At 36.0% G+C, this 26,390-nt stretch overlaps 1 protein-coding gene across 2 annotated transcripts in view; it reads right to left on the reverse strand.

The window, feature by feature from the left end:
- Positions 1-385: 385 nt before the first annotated feature.
- Positions 386-26,390, reverse strand: part of SCN7A (sodium voltage-gated channel alpha subunit 7) — an 87,421-nt gene continuing 61,416 nt past the window's right edge. For both annotated transcript variants that reach the window (XM_045780477.2, XM_087861195.1), the window contains exons 17-25: positions 20,762-20,916; positions 18,152-18,325; positions 15,866-15,973; positions 13,181-13,459; positions 12,364-12,417; positions 11,446-11,583; positions 9,808-9,912; positions 9,208-9,478; positions 386-6,485 (exon numbers count right to left, since the gene is read on the reverse strand). In XM_045780477.2, coding sequence (XP_045636433.2) covers positions 5,419-6,485; positions 9,208-9,478; positions 9,808-9,912; positions 11,446-11,583; positions 12,364-12,417; positions 13,181-13,459; positions 15,866-15,973; positions 18,152-18,325; positions 20,762-20,916 — 2,351 coding nt within the window. In that variant the 3' untranslated portion in view covers positions 386-5,418. The remainder of the gene's footprint in view (positions 6,486-9,207; positions 9,479-9,807; positions 9,913-11,445; positions 11,584-12,363; positions 12,418-13,180; positions 13,460-15,865; positions 15,974-18,151; positions 18,326-20,761; positions 20,917-26,390) is intronic.

The raw sequence follows: 26,390 nt of genomic DNA on the forward strand, positions 1-26,390 counted from the left end.
CAGTTAAAATTTAGAAAAATAAACACAAAGAAAAATTCTTGAAAGCAACTAGAGGGAAATGAGTATTACCTGCAGGACAATACCAATTCAAACGATAATGGATTTCAAATCTGAAGTCATAGAAACTAGAAGAAAGTGGTACCATATGTTTCAAGTGTTGAAATAAAAGAAATGTCAGCCACAAATTCTATGTTCTGTGAATCCATACTTGAGGAATGAAAGAGAAATAAAAATATGTTCAGAAAAAGAAAAGCTAAAAGAATTTATTACTAGCAGACATATTCCCTTTTAAAATTTAGTAATATATTTTGTTTAGCCCAAAAATGTATACCAAAATCTATATCAAAAATGGTATCATTTTGGGGCACCTGGGTGGCACAGCGGTTAAGCGTCTGCCTTCAGCTCAGGGCGTGATCCCGGCATTACGGGATCGAGTCCCACATCAGGCTCTTCCGCTATGAGCCTGCTTCTTCCTCTCCCACTCCCCCTGCTTGTGTTCCCTCTCTCGCTGGCTGTCTCTCTCTGTCGAATAAATAAAATCTTTAAAAAAATGGTATCATTTCAACATATAAGTATAAAAATATTAAAGAGAAATAAAATATCTTATTCTTAAGGATTGGCTAAACAAAATTCTTCAAACAGAAAGGAATTGATAAAAGAAAGAACACTAGAGCATCAGGAAGGAAAAAGGAATAATGGCAAAGAGCAGATAATATGGGTACGTTCAAAGAACCATTCATTTCCTCATGAGTTTTAAAACTATATTTTATGATTGGAACAAAAATTATAGCATCATGGGCGCCTAGGTCGCTAGTCAGTTAAGCATCCAATTCTTGATTTCAGCTCAGATCGTGATCTAAGGGTCATGAGATCGAGGCCCGTGACAGTCTCCATGCTCAGCATGGAGTCTGCTTGAGATTCTCTCTCTCTCTCTCCCTCTGCCTCTCCCCGGACTCATGCATGGTCTCTCTCTCTAAATAAATAAATAAAACCTTAAAAAAAAATTATAGTATCATCTGATTCCCATGACACCGAGACCTTAAAAGGAGGAAGACAAAGGGATATAAATGAGAATGAGGTTTCCACACTTCACTCAAAGTGGTAAAATGTTGATGCTAGTGAACGGTGTAATTCATACTTAGAGAGAGGGACAGATTAGTAATACTCAGAATGACCTCTACCAAAGATACACAAGAGATACATTCAAAAACACTGTACATAAATCAAGATGGAATCCTAAAACATGTTCAAGTGTTGTGAAGGAAGTCCAGAAAACAGAAACAGAGAAATCAGAAATAGAGAAATGAGACCAAAAGAAATAAATAGAAAACAAATAATAAATGCAAACCTTAAGTGCTAACATATTAATAATCACCTTGAATGTAAATGGTCTAAGTAAGTCAATAAAAAATATTAAAAAATGTGACCCAGCTATATACTGCTTACAAGAAACTCACTTCAAATCCAATGACATCTTATTGTTAAAAGTAAACGGATGAAAAAAAAGAAGACTGCCCTCACCAATGTGGGCAAACATCATCCGATTCATTGGGGGCCTGAATGGCACAAAAAGATGGAGGGAAGGATAAATTCTCTCTCTCTGTCTTTGAGCTAGGACATTCATGTTCTCCTGCCCTTGGACGTTGGAGTTCCTGGTTCTTGGGTCTAAAATGAATTCCAGGTATTACACCAGTGCCCCTCCCCACATTCTTTGGCCTCAGCCTTGGACTAAGAGCTATACCATGGCTCTCCTTGTTCTCAGGCCTTAAGATCTGGACTGAATTATACCACTGACTTTCCTGATTCTCCAGCTTTCACATGGTATATTGCCACATATCTCAGCTTCTTTCATTCTGCAAAACATTTCCCTTAATAATAAATTTCCTCTTACAAATCTATATACAGGTATCCCTCTCTTTTCAAAAGTTTGAGTTGCACCACTTTGCTTTTACAAAAAACCTACAGTAGTACCCGTTTTCGCCAACCAAAAGAAATTCAAAGAGCATTTTCACTTTTATAAAAAGAAAAAAGAAAAGAAAAATTAAAGGAAAAGTGAAAATAGCATTTCTTTTGCCATAAGCTGTTATCCAGGCAGCAAGAGCGGCCCCATCAAGCTCCTTCCCTGGAAATACACTCAGCATCTCAGCATCAAACTGCCACAACTTTGAACTGTGTTTGTAAGCATCCGTACTTTGTCTTGATATATTTTGTGTATCCATTAGCAAGTTCTGTCCTAAGGTAACAGAAAAGCCTAAGAGGTTATTTTTTGGGTTTGGGAATGATAACATTTTTTTTTTCATATCAATTAGTGGTAACTACTTCACCTTACATCATTTCAGCTCATATGAGATTTTATAGGAGCACTCTACTTTTGGATAGTGGAGGAAACCTCTGTGTTCTATTAGTTTTGTTTCTCTGGAAATCCCTTTTTAAGGGATAAAAAATTAACATATATTATAAATAGCTGTTTTCCCTCAGTAGTCAGCAAGTTCTCTATTCTCAGATTTATCTTTGTATGTATATATGTACGCATGTATATCTATACAGGTTCTGGGCTTACCTCTAGTATCTAGCACACAATAAATATTGAGTGAAAAAACGTCTATAGTTTTATTCCTTGTGTCTTTCCTTTTTCCAGGGGTTGTCTCTGCTTTTAAAATTCCCTCCACCAAAGGAGAGATTGAGAGGGAAAGAGAGAGAGGTGGGGACTTATCTCTCTTCAACAACTTAATTCATCTTAAACTTCTTCTGCCTCTAGTTAGGTCATTTATTACGAGACAGTTATTGTGTATAGTGGTCAAATATTAAGGCTCTGAAACTCTCCCTGGTTTAGGGTTCTGGCCTCATTGCTTACGCGTTCTGTGTCATATAGAGGCTCTTATAACCCTTCTAAGTCTCTTTTGTTCATCTATAAAATGAAAATTATCATTGCTTCATGAGTTGTTGTGAATATGCTAGGTTCATGCATGATAAAAACAGCACAAGGCTAGGCATAATAGTCTGCTCAATAAATGGAAGCTATTTCCAATATCTTTAAAACCATTTTAAAGTATATTCACTATATTTATTAAAGGAGCAGAAAAAATTTTTAAAGAAGCAGATTGACAAATCATAGCACACCAATCAATTTAATTTCAGCATTATCCTCCATAAAGCAAATTCTAATTAATACTGAGATATATCTAATAAACTTACGACTTTGATAGGAGGAGTACTTTATAAGTTTTGTCAATGTGTAAGGGTCTCTGTTAAGCTTACTAACATTTATTTTACAAAATTTTTTTAATCCAAAGGAAGCACAGTTTTGCCAGTTTTGAATTTTGAGCCTGAATCAATAAGCTTTAATGTAATTAGGCTCATTTGAAAAGTTCTTATCATACGAAGTAGATGACCTGACTTATCAAAGAAAAAAACCCAAAGCTTACTGCAGTTAACAGGTTGTATTTATTATATTCTATAGTTTCTAAAAAGTAGAATATATTGTAAGACTTTGTTAAAAATAATTCTTTACACAGTTTTTGGAAGGTTAATGGCAAACATGGTTTACGTGGGATATAACTTTCAAACTAAAATCAGTTAATGGTCTTGAATTTACAGAAGCATGTTAAGGTTTAGTTTAAATATCTGAAGCAGTTTCTACATTAAAGCATTTCCAAGAATGAGAAAACTAAGAAATTTAGATAAAGCACCAGCAGTCACCATGTCACCAAGTTAACATTAGTTCCTCACTAGTCCCCATTACATGATGAAGAATGGGAGGAGAAAGGGAAGGAACACTTATAGAAAGAAACAGAACCCTGAAATTACATTTACTTAAGGGTTCCCCCAAAGGCATCTTGGTCAAGTTAAAACATTTCTGAGGAGCAGAAATAGATTATAATAGTTAAGGCTCAAGATCATGCATTCATAACAAAATACAATTACTGACATTAAAGTGATATTGAATGTCATACAATATATTTAAAGTCTGCCATTTAAATCAACAGTATGCATATTTTCTTTCTGAATCCTTTGGGATTTGGTAGGCACATTGAAATCAATCTTCATACAAAGGGAACAAATATCAAAATCTTGTACTACATGGATGCAAGTGGCTGCATTTTTATGATTATATCAAAAACCAACTATTTGTGCCTATCTTTTAAAGACAATTTCAATAGCAAGAATTAATATTTAGGATTTTCAAGTTTTTCAAACACAAAACATTTTACAGTGTGTGCTATGAGATTCAAAACAGCAAAAACAAACTTAAATGAGTGAGAAAGTGAAAACTAATTTGTATGCACTAATATTACATAACACCACCAACAACAAACTTACACTTTGATCAGACTCTTCACAGTATCAGTGGTCATTTTCTTTCTCTAAGTTATAGAGAACCATAAAGTACAGTGAAAAGTATTTCTAAGTGGACACAGTTTCCCAAGTAAGGATCAAGACTGTGAAAATCCCTAGACATAATGGCGACCCTTGACTCTTCTAATTCATATCATGACTTTCATTTGTCAGATCCTGCTACTCAGTGTTACATTATGGATAAATGGTAAAAATATATCAGTCTTATGATAATACATGAATCTACTAACAGTTTCTGTATTCTATCATTTTAGTAAATGTATACTTTAAAAAAGTGTAAATGAGAAAAAAAATGAGGAAAATGTAGGCCATAACTAGAGTTCCCTTTGTGCTACTCATTCTCTGAATTCATTCTGTTGAAGAGCTAGAGCTTAAGTAGAGCTAGCCAAAGAGATGAAAAACCAGGACTCCAAAAACAAACAATACTAATTCCCAGGACCAAAAATAAAAGAAAACAAAAACCAAAACCAAGGCTTCAGTCAACCAAACACGGTTTGGATCAGCCCAAGAGTATCTGCGGTTGATCTCAAAGGAACTTTCTAAGAACTGCCCTTTTCTCTCCCCGCAGTTGGCATCTTTATGATTTAATGGCTTGTAGCACTGTATTTTTTAACACTATCCCACCTTAAGAAAGTACTTATTGTACTTGCTTATTTGAAACTAAGTCCTATTAATGGTGACTTGAATCCCATGAAGTAGACATAAAATATACAAGGAAGCCCCTTTTGCTACTAATCTCTACCATCACTTCCCTGATCCTCAAGAAGAAACACACACCATAAAAACCAGAGAGAGAAAACAAGCATTGGATTATCAAATGGCAATTTGAAGCCATTTTAACTCACTGAAGTGACTTTAAGTGGTTGTCTTAGTTAGACTGAATATACAAAGATAAAAAGTAAACTTGACATGGAGTCTTGTGAACACAAGCTTAAATTTCCATGGATTATAAACAATTGATGAGTAAGTAAAATCTTTACTTCTCTGATCTTTGTTTTTATTTCTGATTCAAACTTCTAACATTTTTAGAAGGTGAAGAAGGTGAAAAGGTGGTAAGTGGGATTAGATTTGGCTTTGAATAGTTGACTTTTCCTCAGCTTTGTCAAAATAGGCATTTTCTGTGGTAGCTTGAACTTCTTTGTCATCATCTATCATACGAATATCTGATGTATTTTTGTCATTTTGCCTCAAGCGGTAACTTTTATAAGCACGTTGAATTATGGTTGCTGAGACTGCCTCTTGTTTTCGTTTCAGTGTAGTTGTAATTGGCTCATATGCAATCTTAAAAGGGTTTGCTAACACAAACCCTGATTCCATCTCTGAAATAATTTTCTCCATCCTCACATCTTTACCCATAACTCGCTTTGTTAAAGCAAGTAAGATATCAAGGCAATGAATTCTGTCCCCAGCGGCCATGGGAAGATCCATGGCAACAAGCTGGCCCTTGTTTGGTTTTGCCATAAAAAGAGGAGGGTCAAGAGCTGCTGCAAAATCTGAAAGCTGGCTAGAGTCTATATACTGGGTCCTATCAGGATCAAACCGCTTCCATACCTGAAAGAATTTCCTAAAATCATCTTCACTTAATGTCTTGGCTTTTTTTTTAGAAGCAATATTTAAAAATTCCATGACAACAACAATGTACATGTTTACTATGATCAGCCATGATATGAGGATGTAACTGACAAAATAAATAATCCCAACAAAGGGGTTACCACAATCTCCTCTAACCTGAGTCCCAGGGTTAATTTTATCAGGATCACACTCAGACCATTGACTGCTGAAAATTGCATTGAGCATCCCATCCCAGCCAGCAAATATTGTAACCTGGAAAAGACAGAGCATACTGCTCCCAAAGGTTTCAAAGTTGGACACATCATTAATTCCAGCTTCCTTTTTAACATAGGCAAAATTGTACATTCCAAAGATGGCGTAGATGAACATGACCAGGAAGATGAGAAGGCTGATGTTCAACAATGCTGGGAGAGACAATATCAAAGGGAGAAGCAGATCACGGAATAGCTTTGGTCCTTTCCCAGGACGCAGGATGTGGATGATTCGTGAGAGTCTTATCAGTTCCATAATGGAAGGAGGCACAAGGTAGTATCCTACCATCATAGGCAGAAATAGTTCTTGGTGTGGGAGAAGATAAGACAGGCAAAAAAATTACTTAAATATGATTATGTTTAGAGGAATACAAATTATTTTATTTCATTTATTATTTCAATTATTTATTTATTTCAACTATTTCTTATTTCAATTATTATTATATCATTTTTTCTATATATTAAGATCATTTTAATAGCCCTTCCCATATAACAGAACATATTGAAAGTGGGGATTGGCCAAATACTAATTGTGGCAATTTTCAGGGTATCTAGCAAAATTTGGAAGAGAATTATTTGTATCATCATCTTAAGAGTACTATAGGGCAAGTACTTTTGGAATCACAGATGGCATGATTCCATAATAAAAAATAGTAGTCATATTTTTTTCTGATTGTAGTTGCATAAAGAAATTTAGTTCAATCCAGCCTAGCCTTTACTGGATATCTCATAAAGGTGTCATGCAAATATGTAAAGATGAATGACCTGACTTTTTCCCTCAAAGACCTTATAATCTAGAGAGTAGAGGAAGATATTTAAAGTAATTCTAATGCAAGGTAGAAAGACCTAGTTGATAAATATAGTTACAAAAATGTCTGGCATTCAGTGATTCACAGATTATAATTTAATTAATTTATTTCTTAAGTAGTATTTGGGCCCTTAGCAGCTTTAAATGGAATTAAGTAAATGAATCTTGGCCTAGAACTATTTCTGTAGCAGTTGTTGGTAGATGAGGGAACTATGGGAGTGAGAGCTATAACTATAAAACAAAGTAAAATTACAATTACCCTAAGAGTATAGGGGATGTTCTCTGGAAGTACTGGAGAGAGTGAGGTTCATATTGAATTGAGAAGGTGGGAAGGAGAGATTCCCATGAAGCTTCTAACTAAGATGGGAGGTTTGCTGAATCTGGAAGGATCAATTCTCATATTTCCATTCAATTTGGTCATTGTCGATGATGACATTCTCTCTGACATTCTATCTTACCTATATCTTCATCTCCACCTTGTTTTAGTGAATCTTCTGCTCTGACTCAAATTTTCATTTCTCCTCACAATCTTCTAAATTCTTCCATTATGCCAGACATATCCCCATATAATTGCAGACAATTTTTTCTACATCCTCATCGCTACATTTTCTTCACCTCCTTTCTTATCTAAAATCTGACTTTATTTTGAGGACACTGTTTCCCTTGGAATATTGTCAAGTGCAGACGGCTCTTTCTTCCCACTCCATATTTCTTGGGGTAGAAAAATGGAATGATCAAGCATCTTTCATTCTTTCCGATATGATTTCCAGACACTTTAAGTCAATTTTATAAAGAAAAAAAGAATTTTCTGTCTGACACATTTTGAATCATGTGATTGAACTATATACTATTGCCTACCATTTCTTGGCTCTGTGATCTATTTATTCCTCCTCACTTACACTCATTGGAGACTTAGTACTTGGTTCAGTGTCGCCCTTTCCACCCCAGCACCTACCACCAACAGCTCATTGAAGGGCCAGTCTCTTGTTCTTTGACTTTCTTAACTGTAATAATCTCCATCATTTTACTTTAGTCATATGCAGTTATGGCCATATTCTGGACCCAGGATTCTCCACCTTCTGAGATTTCAAAATCAAACAGCTTTCTCTCTGACTGTGATTTGCTCTCCTTCGAGATCTCTGATTCAGTAACTCTCACTTTAATCCCAAAGGGCTTTTTAATTCCATATTCCTCTATTTTCTTCCTTTCAGCCCCTTCTTGCCTTTATGTACTTTTCTTTCAAGCTTCTTGTACTTTAGGACAAGTTGGACTGCTTCTACTACCAAATGAACCAGTTGAATTTTCTGGAAGCAAAAGTGGGCAGATAGTTTGTCCACATTTTCACTATGACTATATAGAATAGTGTTTGACACAACAAACATTTAAATACTGTCTCTTATGGAGCTTATACTCTAGTATGTGTCTTATGGGGAGGCAGACAATAAAAAAACTTTTCCCTGCCTGAGACATTTTTATCCTAGATTCTTTCCTTGGCTACCCCCTTATCCAATATGTCTTTATTTAGATTTTGCTTCATCCATGCAGTTTCCTCTGACCTCTATTTACCGTTAGGTTCCTTTCACTCTTTTGTGCCACTGTAACACCCTCTGCTTCTTCCCTTATCACAACTTTAATAACACAACATTAAATATGTACTACTTAATCATCTGTATCCCTTACTAGATTGTAAACTATGTGCATACAGGCGTTATGTCTACCTTGTTTACTATTGGATTCTTTGCATCTAGTATAATATCTATTCACAAAGGGGATAATCAAATATATTTGTTAAATAAAAGACTGAAATCCCCAGGATAAGAGAAAACTGGTGACAAATTCATTAAAGCCTAACACTCTAGTGTTGTGAAAGTTGTAAACAGTTTTAGAGATTAGAGAAAAAAGAATAGGGACCATGAAAGGTTATATCATGCTAAGACATAAAGCTCTTTCTAGAGCCATCCTAGAAAATACTGTATGTGATATACTGAAGGGGTGACTTCCGAAGTAAAGTGTATGTATTAATTCAACAGTATTTTGAATACCTTATAGCTGTCAGGTATGTGTACATGTATGAATGCAAAAATATAAGCCATTCCTATTGGAATAAGAAGAATCTCTTCTCTGTTTTGCCTATTAAGAGACTATATTTCAGGCACATTCAGTATAAGAACTTGCCTGAATTAGTATTACTATAGAAGAAAATCCGACTAAAAATCTTACCTGTAACAGAGAAAATGACCACCATAAAATCAAAAATGTTCCATCCGATGGTGAAATAGTTGCAATGGAAAGCAATGAGCTTCAGTATACATTCTCCAGTATATAGTATAATAAGAACTAAGTTAATCCAGCAGAGAGCAATGTCCATATTTTGACTCTGTTCATCACTTTGTATCATAATGGTTATTGCTTGAAAACAGATAAGAGCCATAATGATGGCATTAAAAACTTCACTTGTTACCAAGTCAAAGATTAATCCTTGGAATTTATTCTGTGGATGAAGAAAAGAAAAAGAGCCTTATCAATAGGTTATACACACACATATTGTCTGTATATTTATAATTTCTCTCCTAGCATAAACAGGAAAATAAGTGAGGGCCTAAGTTTTTACTGAGCTATAACTATATAACTATATAACTATAGTGAATATAGTCAAAACAAAGAAATAAAAGATCATCCAAACTTTGTTAAGGAACATATTTTTAAATTTTGTCAAAAGCATTTGTGAAGAATTTCAAAAACACATTTTCATTTTTAAAAGGGAAGATACAAAAGAAACTTTTCCTGAAGCTTGAAAAACAAATCTAGACGTTTCCTTACTCCTGGGCGACGTATTCTTTTTTGAGAGTCCTCACACAGCAGCCTCCTCAGCGCACGGGGTTGCTTCTTCTGTTTGACGGTTATAAAGATATTTGAGCCTCCCTGGTAAAGAAATGAAAGAAAAAGATATTAAAATCACATTGAATCTACATTTTACCTTATCATTAATAGACATCTTGGAAAGCTTGGTAATCACTGATTTATCTTTTACAAAGGGCATAAAGGCCATGATCTAAGCCACCTTTAACCACGTCTGACTTGCTGCCTACAAATCCACACTAAACATGTAGAATATATGGTAATGACTGAAATCAATTGTCTTTTGGCGCACTTTCTTGTGGGCAGTCAACTCTTTAACTTTTCGGTCTCCTGAGGCCTACCTCATGTTAAACAGACACAAAGGAGAAACAGTGGGGGTAAATGGAAAGGTTTCCTAAGAAAAATTGAATTCAAAAGCTAAAGATAAAATTGGTTTGTACCTTCTAATAAGCAGGAAAAAATAGAGTTGGTCATTTATGAGTTTTTATAAGTTCATATATTACTTAATTTTCCAAATAATACTTATCAGAATATATTTTTATACTATTATGCCAACAGCACCTTTTGCTTACATCTTCATAGCACCTTCTAGAGCTTATTTATCTTTGTGTTTCTAGTGCTAATTTCAGTATCTTATACAAAATATATAAAGGGATTAAGAGGTAAACAGTGAATGTTGTGTTAATCTAGAAATTAGGAATATTACTGCCCCAAGTCAGGACTTAGTCACTTAAATTTGACAAAAGTCACCAATTTGAAGTCCAGAAGCAGATCCTGGGATGTTGTTACAATGGGCTGAAATCCGAGGAAGGTGAAGCATCCAACCGAATGCATATTTGCACACTGTTCTAGTCCCAGTTGTTTAGCAGAGATGAGAGCAGTCCGTTTACCAAATTCTGTACATGGCTGAATGTTGATGACATGATTGAAGATAGAATTTCAAGACAGACTATTTTTTTCTTTGATTTTTTAGGCTTTCCTACAATTCTAGAGAGTAGGTCTCTGTGGTTAAAATAAGCAGACTTCAAGGACTTTTGAGGCCTTTGCATTTCTAGCAGCCCTGAAGGAAATCTTTGTGCGGAGACAGCACCAAACGGGTTGTTCGGTTCCTTCTCTGAATTGTCTCTTCATCAGTTCAAACACTCCTATTTAGGTCATGTATTTAGGATTTAGGATTCTCTCTGCTTCCAGCTGGAAAAGCTACTGTGCTGACAAAGATGTCTATGTTGGTTATGACTCTGAAGCTTTGAACGTATCAGAGAGTAAAAAAGTGTAGCTTATTTTTCTTGAACTTCTTCACACATTTGTGCAGACACACCACCACATTACTTGTCAACATGTCATTTTTACAAACACATATATAAAAACACTTGTAACTTTTAAACTTGCCCATTTACATTTGAATATAGAAAACAGTGTAAAGATGAACATTTTATCAATATTTCTCAATATGCAGGAATATCAATCTGGTTTTTTTAGCTAAGTACAAAATAAAAAAGACATTAAGCTGAATCCCAAACCAATTACTTGAAGCAGGACATTTTTATACATGTGTTTGATTTTCTCAGGCATTAGTGAACAAAGAATATTTGTACTTATCTTTATTTTATGCTTGTTGAAATTAGCAATAATAACACCGATCAGCATACTCAAAGGAAGAAATAATCCAATAATAATAAAGCTGATAAAGTAACAATACATGTAGATGTTGTCTTCAAAATTCGGTTGCCTATTTACCTAAAAGTTAAGTTAAAAAATAAACAAAATAAGGTAGGGCATAGCAGATTTTTAGGGCAGTGAAAATATTCTGTATGATACTGTAATGATAGTTATGTCGTTACACATTTGTCCAAAATCATATAATGTACAACACCAAGCGAACCCTAAGGTAAACTATTGATTTTGGGTGATTATGACATGTCAATGTAGGTTCATCCTTGGTAAAAATGTGCCCATTCTGTGAGTGGTGTTGATAATAGTCTATGCATGTGTGGGGACAGTGGTTATATGGGAAATCTCTATACCACCCTCCCAATTTTGTCGTAAACCTAAAACTGCTCTAAAAAGCAAAATCTTAGAAAATAAAAATAAATTAAAAAGTAAAAAAAATTAAGCAAAATATTGATATACCAACTTTCTAAAACATAAGATTTATAAAACAGTTTATAACAGGAAAAACCAACAATTCTACATGAGGTAATATTTCTTCTTTGTTCTTTGATGAAGTGATAGCATTGCTTTGTTTATTTGGATTTTAAAGTTCACTGCATTGGTTTAATCATTGTAATGAAGTCTGATAGTCCTTCAAATGGGGCCTACTGACTTCATCCTCTGTACATAATCCTGGAAGGATTTCATTTTCAGTGAAATAATCTGAAATGTATTTAATATCTGTCTAGCATAAGCATTTACTTTTATCATGTTATTTATTTTGTTATTGTAGGTACCCTGTTCTTGAATTGCAAAAATAATTTTTCTTGAACCTTAACAATGGCTCTAAGATGATATTGTACTTACACCAATAGAATCAACTGCTGAATTCATAATAGTGATCCATCCATTAAATGTTGCCTGTAAAAATGGCATGTATTTAATTCTTATGGAAATCTTAAGCTTCATGGAAAATAAAATGTAAAACTCAATTTATTATGATTATTAATACAGTAAAACATGATTAGTAAGGCTGACCACATTTCAAAAAACCATGTAATTGGGGCCTTTATCACTTTCATTACCACATTTATATTGTCTATTAATAAGTATTTAAAACCAGTTAGCTTCATTGTGTAGCTTAATTATAGTTGATAACAAAATATTATAAGATAGTATAAATAGAGAGATAGAGATAGATAGATAAATGGTAAATAAATACATGCTGTCCAAGTGTCACTGTTACTTGTAACTGCTGTATATGTGCTTTTCTATGGGGGGAGGTAAGACAAGAATAAATGATTGACCTCCTCATTTCTGTTAGATGTTGGGGGACTGAGGAGCTATAGCTTTAAGTAGAAACAAAACAGTAGTAGCTAGACCAAAAATTGTGACCCTATTACCTTATCAACGATGGTAGAAATAGGTTCCCAGTACCTGCCATCTCCCCTGTCAATCCTACCTTCATACGTACTTCCTTCTCCAAGCAGAGTGGGGTCTGTGTTTCACTTCTGTCTTTCCAAAGAAGCCTAGTGTAGCATGTTCCATAACATGTATCTACTAGTAATTGCTAAAATTTGTTATAACCAACTCTAGGAATCATCCACATTTTGTCCTTTATGTCCACCTCTAATATGAATGAACATATAAAAACATTGATTAAAAAAATCAGAAGTGAACTTACCACTTGAAGCAGTGAAAGGAAGCCATTTCCAACATTATCAAAGTTCAGTTTTGCATTCTCCCATGGCATGGATTCATTAAATAGAAGGCTTTCACACTGACTCTTATTCATGACTTCAAATATAGGAAACCTTTCTCCACTTGTTGGGTCAATGCATTCATAGAACTTGCCAGCAAATAAGTGTACTCCCATGATGCTAAAAGCCAGCCAGATCGTAAAGCAGACCAGAAACACATTCAAAGCAGGTAAAGTTGTTTTTATCAAAGCTCTCACAACCACCTGGCATATAAAAACAAACAGGTAAACTTTAGGTAAGAAATGTGAATTCACTTTAATTGGAAATACTAAATGTAATGTCATATAGAAATAATGAAAAAAAAGGGCCATCACTAAAGATTTAATAGGCCACATGCCAGTATTTAAATAACCTAAATAATAAATTTTAATTAAAAAATATACATTAAAATTTCAGATATTCTCAAAATTTTTGTACTAAAATAATCACTAAAAGGCAACAGAATCGATTAACACAATAATTATTTCACTGATTTAACATGCTTATCAACTTCCTGTATTGTGCCAGAAATGGGCAAGACAACTGAACCTGTGTGAATATATGTGTACGTATTAACTAAAAAGTATGTAAAATGAGAAAGAAACAGGACTACATCTAAGTCTTGATAACTCTAACTTTTGGGAGGATTAGCCTGCAAAGCAGACACTGAAGTGGCAGGGGAAGTAAGAGGAAGACCAAGAGATCATAATCAATGAACTCAAGGCAAGAGGCTATGTCAAGAGACACTGAATGGGCAGCTGTAGCCTGCAAAACCACAAACCTCCTCACTGCGCCACTCGACGTCACTGGTGAGAATCACTGGTGAGCCACTCCAGAGTGGGAAGTGTGGGACATAAATCCACCACCTCAACTTGAGTAACAGGAAGAGCCTAGAACCACTGTCACCATTTCTTCAAATTCCTTCTCTCTTGAATTTTATAGTCAGAACTTTATTCTTACCACTCCGTGATAGCTGTTATGGCAAATGTAAGCCTGTTCCTATAGCCAACAGAAATTCTCACTCTGCTATTTCATTGTCTTTCCCTTACCATTTACACTTTTGACTCCTTTCCCCCAACCTCATTTCTTTCTTTCTTTCTCTCTCTCTCTCTCTCTTTTTTTTTTTTTTTTTTTTTGTGAGGCACCGTTGATTCTCTTTGCCACCATTCTATCCTTCCTTCCCTCAGCCATTACTGGATACATACCCTTTTTGCTGTATTTTCTTGCTGCTATTTCTTAGTTTTCTGGCTTTGAATAAATATTTTCACTCTCAATTGTGCTTTCAGTAACACTTCATTTTATTTCTAAAACTAAACCCCAGATCTTTTGTTGGCACATTAATATTTTGAGAGGTCCACTGATGCTTCTAAGGAAAAAAATGCTATGCTTATTAGAAAATATACTTATGTAAGAATAAAAGCAATAGATACAGTTGACACAAATATTTCAGTAATCAGAGCACCCAAGACTGAGCTTATTAAATATGTAAAGCATTAATTTTGTAATCATGTGACTCTTTATATATTCAATGATATATTTTCAGAAATCATTCATCTACAGAATTTCCAGAGGTTGAGATGAAGCTTAAGATCTGAATCTGTAATAAAACAGAACAGAGAGCCCAGAAATAAATCCACGCTTATATGGTCAATTAATCTATGACAAAGGAGGCAAGAATATACAATGTGAAAAGATAGTCTCTTCAATAATGGTGCTGGGAAAAATGAGCAGCCACATGCTGAAGAATGAAACTGGACCCTTTCTTATACCATTAAACATAGGTAATTTCCTTATTAGATCCTATCTATATTGACTATGTGATATTCTGTAATATTAATCAAATAGGCAGGATAATGATAAATCATCTCTGTAAACAAAAAATGCAAGAAAACATTGATGTGTGATTATGAAATGAAAGGTAAAATTAGATTTTTTTCTGCCATTTCTGCATATAGCTGATCACTGTATATTACATAATTATACTATGTGTGCTGGTCATAAAGTTTGTTTTCTTCATTAGGTCAAGCCATAAGGGGTGGGTTTCCATTGTAGGCCCAAAAGATTGAACATTAGTTGTTTTATGTGGCTCAACCTATTAGTTTTTCTCACATTGTTCAGAAGAGGTTTTAACATGTTGGTGAGGAAGAGAGGACAAGAATTCATAATTTGTGATGTGTGACTTAAAAAAAACTAATTTATTTTAAAAATCAAACTTTTATTCCATATAATTACTTAGTATGTACAATATTCCTATAATTTTAAACAGCTAGGTGATCAAAGTTTCATCTTCTGCCAGTTATATTTTTAACATTGAGATAATTTTATTAATACTCATAGACATCCATGTAGGCTAGAATGGTATTGCTTTTTGAAACTTTATATTCTTTCCCAACTACTAGGGGTTTTCTTCTTATTTTTATGATTTTTCATATCTTATGTGCACTAAAGACCTGAAATATTAATAAGCATAACTAATATACCTTTCTTCTATACACTAAAATAATAGAATATAAGGTTTTTGCATTAATATTCTTAAGAATGCAAATGAGAAGACTATGAAGATTTAATTTGTAGAAGTTTAGTAATCTTAAATAAAAATATACACATTAGCTTAGAAATATTTTTCTTACCTTCATTCTTTCAAATTGAGATAGAACTCTGAGTGCCCGAAGGAATTTAATGGAAATAAGTGGTTTTAATTCCTCCCGAGATTTGCCTATTAAGCTAAGACAAAACACCTAAATATATTTAAGGAAAAAAAGAGTTAATAGGGTTTAATTTTAACTTTAATCAAAACAATCTGCAAAATAAACTTTGCATTTATTATAAAAAAGATAAACAGTCAAACCTTACCAAGAAATATGCAAAAGATTTAATGTATATTTCCATATATCTTAATGATGACTTATAGAAATGTATAAGAAAATAACTTTGTATTAAAATTACTTTTAAAAAGGTTAGGAATATATATTATTGAAATAAACAAAAATTGTATATTTGACATACTTTATGATCAAGGGTTAATATTTGTATCAATTTTTAGTTTGAAATTAAAAATCAGTTTCATGAACATTTACAATCTAGTAATAATGCACTATGTATTCATAAAAGCAAAATTTGGAATATATTAACATATGAATTCATACATAAATATGATAAATAGAATAGGATTTCAGAGAAGAGACATCGAGGAGGGTATGAATATTTTCAAGTCCAAGTACAAATTACAAAACGTATACAAAGATACTAAGGTGATCTTTTAAAGTAAGCGTATGCATAAAAATCATTCAGGGTTGGGGCACCTGAGTGGCTCAGTGAGTAAACATTTGACTCTTGGTTTCAGCTCAGTTCATTATCTTGGGGTCATGAGGTTGAGCCCCATGTCAGGCTCCAGGCTCAGTGAGGAGTCTGCTTGGAATTCTCTCTTTTCCTCTCCCTCTGCCCCTCCCCCTGCTCTCTCTCTCTCAAAAATAAATAAATAAATAAATCTTTAAAAATCGATCAGGATTAATAAATGTTAATGGAGATCAAGCAAGATGGTAGAATTACGATTAACTTTTATAGTATCTTCATATTTTCTATATTTTCAAGGCAGCATAAATGAAAAACTTGTTCTTTTTATACTATAGCAAGAGATGGTCTTAAAGTGAGCTTTGAAGTAAGCATATGATTTATGTAAGTGTGGAGGGATGTGGAGACATAAGAACAATGACTAGGAAAGAGGAAGGTGGGTTGAAGGTACAGTGTGATTTTTGTTGGAATAGAAGGTTAATTTGCAATAATTTATTTAGAAGACAGAGGTCAGATATTGTAAGTCATCTTCTTTATACAGCGAGAAGCCTCAATCATTGCTTATAGAATAGGAGCCGTTTGTTCATGTAACAAAAATTACTGAGTACCTATTATGATACATGAATTGTTCTAGGCATTGAGGATAAGAAGAGAACCATATTGGGAAAACAATTCTTCCCTAAACGAGCTAACCTTTCAGTGGAGGAAGACAAACAATCACAATGAATAAACAATGCATACTAATTAATATGTAATATTAATAGGTGCTATGGAGATGAAGAAAACAGAGAAAGGAAAAGGGAGCCCTGTAGTAGATGCAGTTTTCAATACAGTAGTTCAGAAAGATGAACTAAGGGAGGTGAGCCAGCCAAAGTCCCAGGTGGAAGGAAAAATAGGTGCAAAGGCACTAAGATGGAAGTCATCTGGGCATAGCTGAAGAACTTCAGGAAAGTCAGTGTTGGTGGAGCAGTCCGTTGACTGGGATGGGGGAAATGGAGAGTTGTAGAGGTAAGACTGGATCATGTGGAGGAGACTTGTAGGCTTTGATTGCAGAGAATGTAGCTTTTTACTCTGAGTGAAATGAGGTGTTTACTGGAGAGTTTCAAGAAGAAAAGCTACTTGAGCTGGCTTCTATTTTACAACAGTAAAATGCATATGGTTGCTATGTGAAAAGCAGAATGAAGGTGTGCAGTGGTGGAAGCCTGGGTCTCAGGCTGAAATCTGTTGCAGTGATCCAAATGAGAATTTTTGGTAGCTTGAATCAGAATGATGATGGTGAAAGCTATGGTAAGTAGTCTAATTTTGAATATATGATTTAAAAATTGAGCCAACAGAATTTAAATATTTTAGGACACGATGTGCAATAAGCCTATTCTGTTAGTAGTGGGTTCATAGGTGATTGTTAGAATAATCCGGGAAAGAAATGTCGAACTTCTAAAATATTAGGACTTGAAGAAAAGGACAAATGTTAAGCATTACAAATGAAGATATAGGGGATTTTATAACTGCAAATGTACAGAGACGGAAAAAAAAGAAGGTATAAGTAAATGCAAGAGTTAAGTGAGAATCAGAGTAAAGAAGAAAATCAAACAATAAGCTTCTAAATTTTTCTTTAAAATACGTACAATAACAACCATGAAGTCTAGCTTGTACCAGCCATTAGTGAAATAGGCTCTAAAACCATATGCCATCCACTTCAGAAGCATTTCCAGAATGAAGATGTAAGTGAAGATCATGTCAGCATATTCTAATAAGATTTTAATAGTCTTTCTCTGATCAATATATATATCCTCAAAAGCCTGTGGGTAAAAAATTTAAGGATTAGTGTACATGTAATTTCTAAAAAATCTTCGGCATAAAGAGGAATGAAATGTCCTCTCTAGCAAGCAGATGATGAGCAAAGTCATTTTCTGATCCCATGCCCATAGCAGACATCATTAATTGGTCCCAGAACTTATTATACAGACTGAACTTGGCACCGCAGTGATCCAAAAAACTTCTCTCAAATCAGTTAATCACACTTAATATAAGAGGTGGAACCTTTACTCATATCTGACTGGTTCTTATCTCTAATTCCATGTTGCCAACTCGCAGATATATGCTAGTTGCTAATAGAGAAGTAGAGATTTTTAAAGAATATGTCTTCAGATATCCACACTGCTGTTACAAGAAAAGTCACAAAGCTTGTTCTGCTGCAGAAATAATCAGGTAAACCAGTGGAAACACATGAATATGAAATAAAACTGTAATTATTTATCCGAAGCGTCTCAGATTTAATAGGTCAACCTTAATTTTACTGTGGAGGATGCAAAGTCTGACAATGTCATTTAATGCAACTTCGTGTTTTTATTTTAACACTGAAAAAAGGCAATAAAGTACCAATAACATCAGGCAGACTTATATCAAAGTGCATCCAAGGTCAAAAATTAAATAAGGATTAAAACAATCATATGCAAATAATGGTGTGATTCTTATAAGTCTAATGTTAAATAAAAGTAAATATAACATGACAGTAGAGTTACTGACTTTCAATTGAACCAAATATGGAGTAAAAGTGTCTATATAAGCAAATCATAAATATCTAAAATGATTATAAAGGGCTTTATTGCATGTATTTATTTATTAAATAGTATATTTTGCAAAACAGTATAAAAAGATATCAAAAGTCTTCAATTAAAGAAAAACATAAAAAATGGGCAAAACTAATCTAGGGCAGTTGAAGTCCACATACCAGCTACCCACGTGGAGTGTGGACGTAATTGTTAGGGGTCAGGGTATGCGGTTCTGGAGTCCTAGTAATGTTCTATTCCTCAAGCTAAGTGACAGTTACACAGGTGCATTCACTTGGTGAGCATTCTTTAGCCTATACCCTTAGAATTGCCATGGTTTTCAGTATGTGTGCTAAATATCAATATAAAGTTTATTTAAAAAATGTATGCAGTACAGGAATGCCTGAGTGGCTCAGTCAGGTAAGCGTCTGCCTGTGGCTCAGGTCATGATCCCAGAGTCCTTGGATGGAACTCCACGTCAGGCTCCCTGCTCATTGGGGAGTCTGCTTCTCCTTCTTCCTCTGACCCTCTTCCCACTTGTGCTCTCTCACTCTATCTGAAGTAAATAAAATCTTAAAAAAAAAACCAAGTATGCAATACAAAGTCTGGTTCCCAGTTGTGACTCCATTTTCTCTGCTCTGTGCATTTCACAATTAACTATTTCTTGTGTATCCTTCTCTAATCCTCTTCAATCAAATACAAGAAAATAATATACATTCTATTTTTCTTTATTTCCTATGTAAAATGTAGCATACCTCATTCAATATTAAATAAATAAAACAATTTAAGAATACATGAATGACAGCCGGAAATATGAATGTTAATAGATATCTAATAGATACACTTTATTCTAGATCTTCCTTTTTTCACTTATTACTATATCTTGCAATATCCGCACGCTTTTGTATTTTTTTAAAGATCCATTTCTTTATTTTAGAGAAAGAGAGTGAGAGAGCCAGCGGAGGGGCAGAGAGAAAGAATCCTGAAGCAGGCTCCCTGCTGAGCATGGAGCCTGACCTGGGGTTGGATCCCAGGACCTGAGCCAAAACTGAGTTGGCAGTTTAACTGACTGAGCCACCCAGGCACCTCAGCTTTTATATTTTTAAAATAGCTGCACAGTATCCCATTGGGTGATTGTACCATAGTATATTTAAACAGTCACTTATTATGGACTTTTTTTTTTGCTTTTCAATCTTTTTCTATTACAAAGAATTCTTCAGTGAATAGCCTTATAAATGCCTTTAATACATGCTCAGATATTTGTAGGATAATTTCCCAGAATTAGGGTTGTTGGGTCAATGAGTAAATATATTTTTGGTTCAAAGGTTGTTAAAAGTATATACAGCACTTCTCTTTCCTGATTGAATTGGCTCCAAAATACGAGCACAGTACAACAGTATGTGTGTGCATATACATAAAACTTCGTTAAAATAAGAATTAGGTATCTAAACATTCATTTTTCCCACTGTCATTCATATATTTCAAAATCGTTTTATTTATTTACTATTGAAAGAGGTATATACAGGTTTTAAGAAACTGTAACCATGTTTTCCAAAAGTAAAATCACAGAAAATGAACTTTGCTGCTATAATAAGTTTTCTGGGGAAAAACTAATTTGGCATGATGACTTCAAGTAACAGACTTAAGATACTTTTTTTCCCATAAAAGATTCACATACTTACTTACCAGAGCACCTGTGCTGAGCAGAGTGACAAGGCCAATGAAACACTTAAAACAACTGTTTTCCACTATCTTGCAGCAGGTTTTCCTTATGTTCTGCCAAATTTTTCCTTTCTTGGATTCTCTACTAAGTTGGCCAAGTGAAGATCTTTGTCTATAACCTGTCAAGAATGAAACTGCTAAGAAGAAAAATCTTAATAAGTCATGAAAAAGTAAACATCTCAAACTTTCTACCATATGCCTTAGCAATTTGTTATTTAGGAAATCTAATATAGGTGCTGTCTGATTTACAAACTTTTGATTTTTACCCCTGCTGCTGTGACCACTGCAGGCATTGAGGAAGGAAAAGAAAAAAACTTAACTTGGGAGTAGTTTGGAAACAGTAGGAGGAAAGAAATTGTGAAAGGCAGAGATGACTTAGAACATCCCCTAGCCTTGTGGGACAGAGTCTGAGAATAGTATTAATGCCCCACCCTTCAAAAACAAACAAACAAACAAACAAAACCCACACATGTACAACATCTTCTAAATATCACATTTTGGCATAATGCCTGAAAGTTCATTCTCTGAAGATTCACATGGCATAATAAGCATTCTCATTTTAGTACATGGATATTTAGAAACATTAGGAAGTGTAATATTAGTTAAGTCAGTTAAATTGATGTCAGGTCTTAAGTGGCAGGAGAATGGGATTCTGATTGAGACTATCTGAGGAGCTCGCCTGGATTACAGAGTACTTTGTGGGTGAGGTACACGTGCATGGGTTGAACTCTACTTTCTGGTTAGGAGAGTTAGCATAAAGAAAACCCGAGACTTGAGAAGACGGTGTTTAACAGGTGAGAAAATGAAGAAACAGAGGTGGGTGGAATTTAAAGTCAATGCATTTCATTTTAGAATTTTACCTACTGTCAATTTATACGTCGTTGATAAAAAAAATGTTTCCTCCTTTGTCTTGAATGTTACAAGTCCTAGAAATTGAGCTACTGAGAGCAAGTTCTTGTTTTGAATACAGGAATTTGAGAGCATTTACCAGTTACCATTCTGATGATTTCCAGTGATTTCCAATGTCCAGAACCTGTAATTATTTGTTAATCTTGCTAGGAAACTAATTTGAATTATAAGTCATCAAGAGATGAATGTTACATATCGCGTGAATCGATCAATTGACCAAAGCCTTATACATTTCTTCATATTCATGTGGGATATAAAAACAAATCACCATTACAAGGTTTGTTTTCCTATGAAAGATACAGGATGTTTTCATATGAGCATTATGAATATTGACTGTATTCCATGAAGCATAAAAACACACACACATGCACACATGCATGCACACACATACACGTATGCTTATTTAATCTTTTTACCAGTCCTGTGAGATAACTTTTATTATTATTCTCAGTTTATGTATTAGGAAATGAGCCTGGACCGGTGAGCCGTGAACGCGCGCGCCACCAGGCATCTCCCGGAACACCGGAATCCCGGTGTGCTCACGGGATCCAGACTGAGACCGGGAACTCCCGGAGCGCGCGCGGGGCGGCTGGCGGCTGGCGGGCCACCTGCACGGGGGAGCGGGCGGACTCGCGGTCGGCACCCGCGAAACAGCAGACTGAGACCCTGAACCGGGTGCGCGCGCCACCAGGCTTCTCACGAAACTCCGGAATCGAGGTGTGCTCACCGGGCATAGACTGAGACCGGGAGACCCGGGAGCGCGCGGGGCGGGCGGTGGCTGGCGGCATTAGAAACACAAAGGACAGAGATGGGGCGGCCGGTGGCTGGCGGCATTAGAAACACAAAGGACAGAGACGCGCCGGCCCTGGAAGTGAGGGCAGGGTCGCCGAGTTGGTGCGCACATCCCGGGACGCTGCAGGGTTGAGCAGCACCAACAGTAATAGAGTTAAAGTGGCCAGAACATCAGTGGAGAACGGGCCGCAATCCCTCTGTTCTGCGACAATGCAGCCTCTGCTGCTCTGACCCTCAGAAGAGGCATAGCCGGCCGCCAGGAAAAGCCGCCAGAGAACAAAAGCCTGGAAATACCGGCTCAGAGAGTGCCCATCCCCATCCTCCCTCGCAGGGGACACAGAGACTCTAACCAAACAGGGCTGCCTGAGTATCGGCGCGGCAGGCCCCTCCCCCAGAAGGCAGGCTGAAAAATCAAGAAGCCCACAACCCGAGGCGCCTGGGTGGCGCCGTCATTGAGCGCCTGTCTTCAGCTTAGGGCGTGATCCCGGCGTTCCGGAAAGGAGTCCCTCATCAGGCTCCTCCGCTGGGAGCCTGCTTCTTCCTCTCTCACTCCCCTGCTTCTGTTCCGTTCTTGCTGACTGTCTGTCTCCCTCTCTCAGATAAGTAAATAAATAAAATCTTTAAAGAAGAAGCCCACATCTCTAAGATCCCTATAAAACAAGAGGCACGGCCTGGGACCCAGTCAATAATTTTGGGCTCTGGAAACCCCGCAACCTCTCTTCATCAGAATGACAAGAAGGAGAAGCCCCCCCCAGCAAAGAAAAGACAGTGAGTCAGTGGCCTCTGCCACAGAAGTAACGGATATGGATGTAACCAAATTATCAGAAATGGAATTCAGAGTAACAATGGTCAAGATAATGAGTAGACTTGAAAAAAGTATTCAGGAAAATATTACTGAGAATATACAATCCCTAAGGGCGGAAATGAGAGCGAATTTGACAGAAATTAAAAATTCTATGAGCCAAATGCAGGCAAAACTAGAGGCTCTGACAGCCAGGGTCACGGAAGCGGAGGAAAGGGTTAGTGAATTGGAGGATGGGTTAATAGAGGAAAAAATAAAAATAAAAGATGGTCTTAAAAAAATCCACGCCCACGAATGTTGGCTACGGGAGATTACTGACTCAACGAAACGATCCAATGTTAGAATCATCGGCATCCCCGAGGGGGTGGAGAAAAACAGAGGTCTAGAAGAGATATTTGAACAAATTGTAGCTGAAAACTTCCCTAATCTAGCAAGGGAAACAAAAATTCGTGTCCAAGAGGCAGAGAGGACCCCTCCCAAGCTCAACCATGACAGACCTACACCACGTCACGTCATAGTGCAATTCGCAAATATGAGATCCAAGGAAACAGTATTGAAAGCGGCCAGGGCAAAGAAATTTCTCACGTACCAAGGCAAAGGCATCAGAATTACATCAGACCTGGAATGAGAGAAAGGGTTGGGGGAGCATTTTTAAAGCTCTTTCAGAGAAAAACATGCAGCCAAGGATCCTTTATCCAGCAAGGCTGTCATTCAGAATTGATGGAGAAATAAAGACATTTCAGAATCGACAGTCACTAGCCAATTTCGTAACCACGAAACCAGCCCTACAGGAGGTATTACGGGGGGTTCTATAAAAGTAAAAAGGCCCCAAGAGTGATACAAAACAAAGTCACAGCCAATACAAAGACTTTACTGACAACATGGCAGAATTAAAAGCATATCTCTCAGTACTCAGCCTGAACATTAATGGTTTGAATTCTGGTTTCAAACGCCACAGGGTTGCAGATTGGATAAAAAGAAATGACCCATCCATTTGCTGTCTACAAGAGACTCATTTCGAACCCAAAGATGCATTCAGACTGAGAGTAAGGGGATGGAGTACCATCTTTCATGCAAATGGACCTCAAAAGAAAGCTGGGGTAGCAATTCTCATATCAGATAAATTGGATTTTAAACTACAGACTATAGTTAGAGATGCAGAAGGGCACTATATTATTCTTAAAGGAAGTATTCAACAAGTGGATATGACAATTATAAATATATATGCCCCCAACAGGGGAGCAGCAAGATACACAAGCCAACTCTTAACCAGAATAAAGAGACATATAGATAAAAATACATTAATAGTAGGGGACCTCAACACTCCACTCTCAGAAATAGACAGAACACCCTGGCAAAAACTAAGCAAAGAATCAAAGGCTTTGAATGCCATACTCGACGAGTTGGACCTCTTAGATATATATAGAACACTACACCCCAGAACCAAAGAATACTCATTCTATTCTAATGCCCATGGAACATTTTCAAGAATAGACCATGTTCTGGGACACAAAACAGGTCTCAGCCGATACCAAAAGATTGAAATTATCCCCTGCATATTCTCAGACCACAACGCTCTGAAATTGGAACTCAACCACAAGGAAAAATTTGGAAGAAACTCAAACACTTGGAGACTAAGAACCATCCTGCTCAGGAATGACTCGATAAACCAGGAAATCAAAAATCAAATTAAACAATTTATGGAGACCAATGAGAATGAAAATACAACAGTCCAAAACCTATGGGATACTGCAAAGGCAGTCCTAAGGGGGAAATACATAGCCATCCAAGCCTCACTCAAAAGATTAGAAAAATCTAAAATGCAGTTTTTATATTCTCACCTCAAGAAGCTGGAACAGCAACAGAGGGACAGGCCTAATCCACGCACAAGGAAGCAGTTGACCAAAATTAAAGCTGAAATCAATCAAGCAGAAACCAGAAGTACAGTAGAGCAGATCAACAGGACTAGAAGCTGGTTCTTGGAGAGAATCAATAAAATTGACAGACCACTGGCAAGACTTATCCAAAAGAAAAGAGAAAGGACACAGATTATTAAAATTATGAATGAAAAAGGAGAGGTCACGACGAACACCATTGAAATTGGAAGGATTATTAGATATTTTTATCAACAGCTATATGCCAATAAACTAAGCAATCTGGAAGAGATGGAATCCTTCCTGGAAACCTATAAACTACCAAGATTGAAAAAGGAAGAAATTGATTTCTTAAACAGGCCAATTAATTATGAAGAAATTGAGTCAGTGATAAACAACCTTCCAAATAACAAAACTCCAGGCCCGGACGGTTTTCCTGGGGAATTCTACCAAACATTCAAAGAAGAAATAATACCTATTCTCCTAAAGCTATTTCAAAAAATAGAAACAGAAGGAAAGCTACCAAACTCATTCTATGAGGCCAATATTACCTTGATCCCCAAACCAGGCAAAGACCCCCTCAAAAAGGAGAATTACAGACCGATTTCCCTAATGAATATGGACGCCAAAATCCTCAACAAGATACTTGCTAATAGAATCCAACAGTTCATTAAAAGGATTATCCACCACGATCAAGTGGGATTCATACCTGGGATGCAAGCGTGGTTCAATATTCGCAAATCAATCAGCGTGATACATCATATCAACAAGAAAAGACTCAAGAACCATATGATCCTCTCAATCGATGCCGAAAAAGCATTTGACAAAATCCAGCATCCTTTCCTGATTAAAACCCTTCAGAGTGTAGGAATAGAAGGTACATTTCTCAATCTCATAAAAGCCATCTATGAAAAGCCTACTGCAAATATTATTCTCAATGGGGAAAAGCTGGAAGCCTTTCCCTTAAGATCAGGAACACGACAAGGATGCCCACTCTCGCCACTATTATTCAACATAGTACTAGAAGTCCTTGCAACAGCAATCAGACAACAAAAAGGGATCAAAGGTATTCAAATCGGCAAAGAAGAAGTCAAAATGTCTCTCTTCGCAGACGACATGATACTCTATATGGAAAACCCAAAAGAAGCCACTCCCAAACTATTAGAAGTTATAGAGCAATTCAGTAACGTGGCAGGATACAAAATCAATGCTCAGA

Source organism: Ursus americanus, chromosome 1 (genome assembly GCF_024610735.1).
Source record: "Ursus americanus isolate L20-20 chromosome 1, mUrsAme1.1.p, whole genome shotgun sequence".
In the NCBI taxonomy this organism is placed as follows: Eukaryota; Metazoa; Chordata; class Mammalia; order Carnivora; family Ursidae; genus Ursus; species Ursus americanus.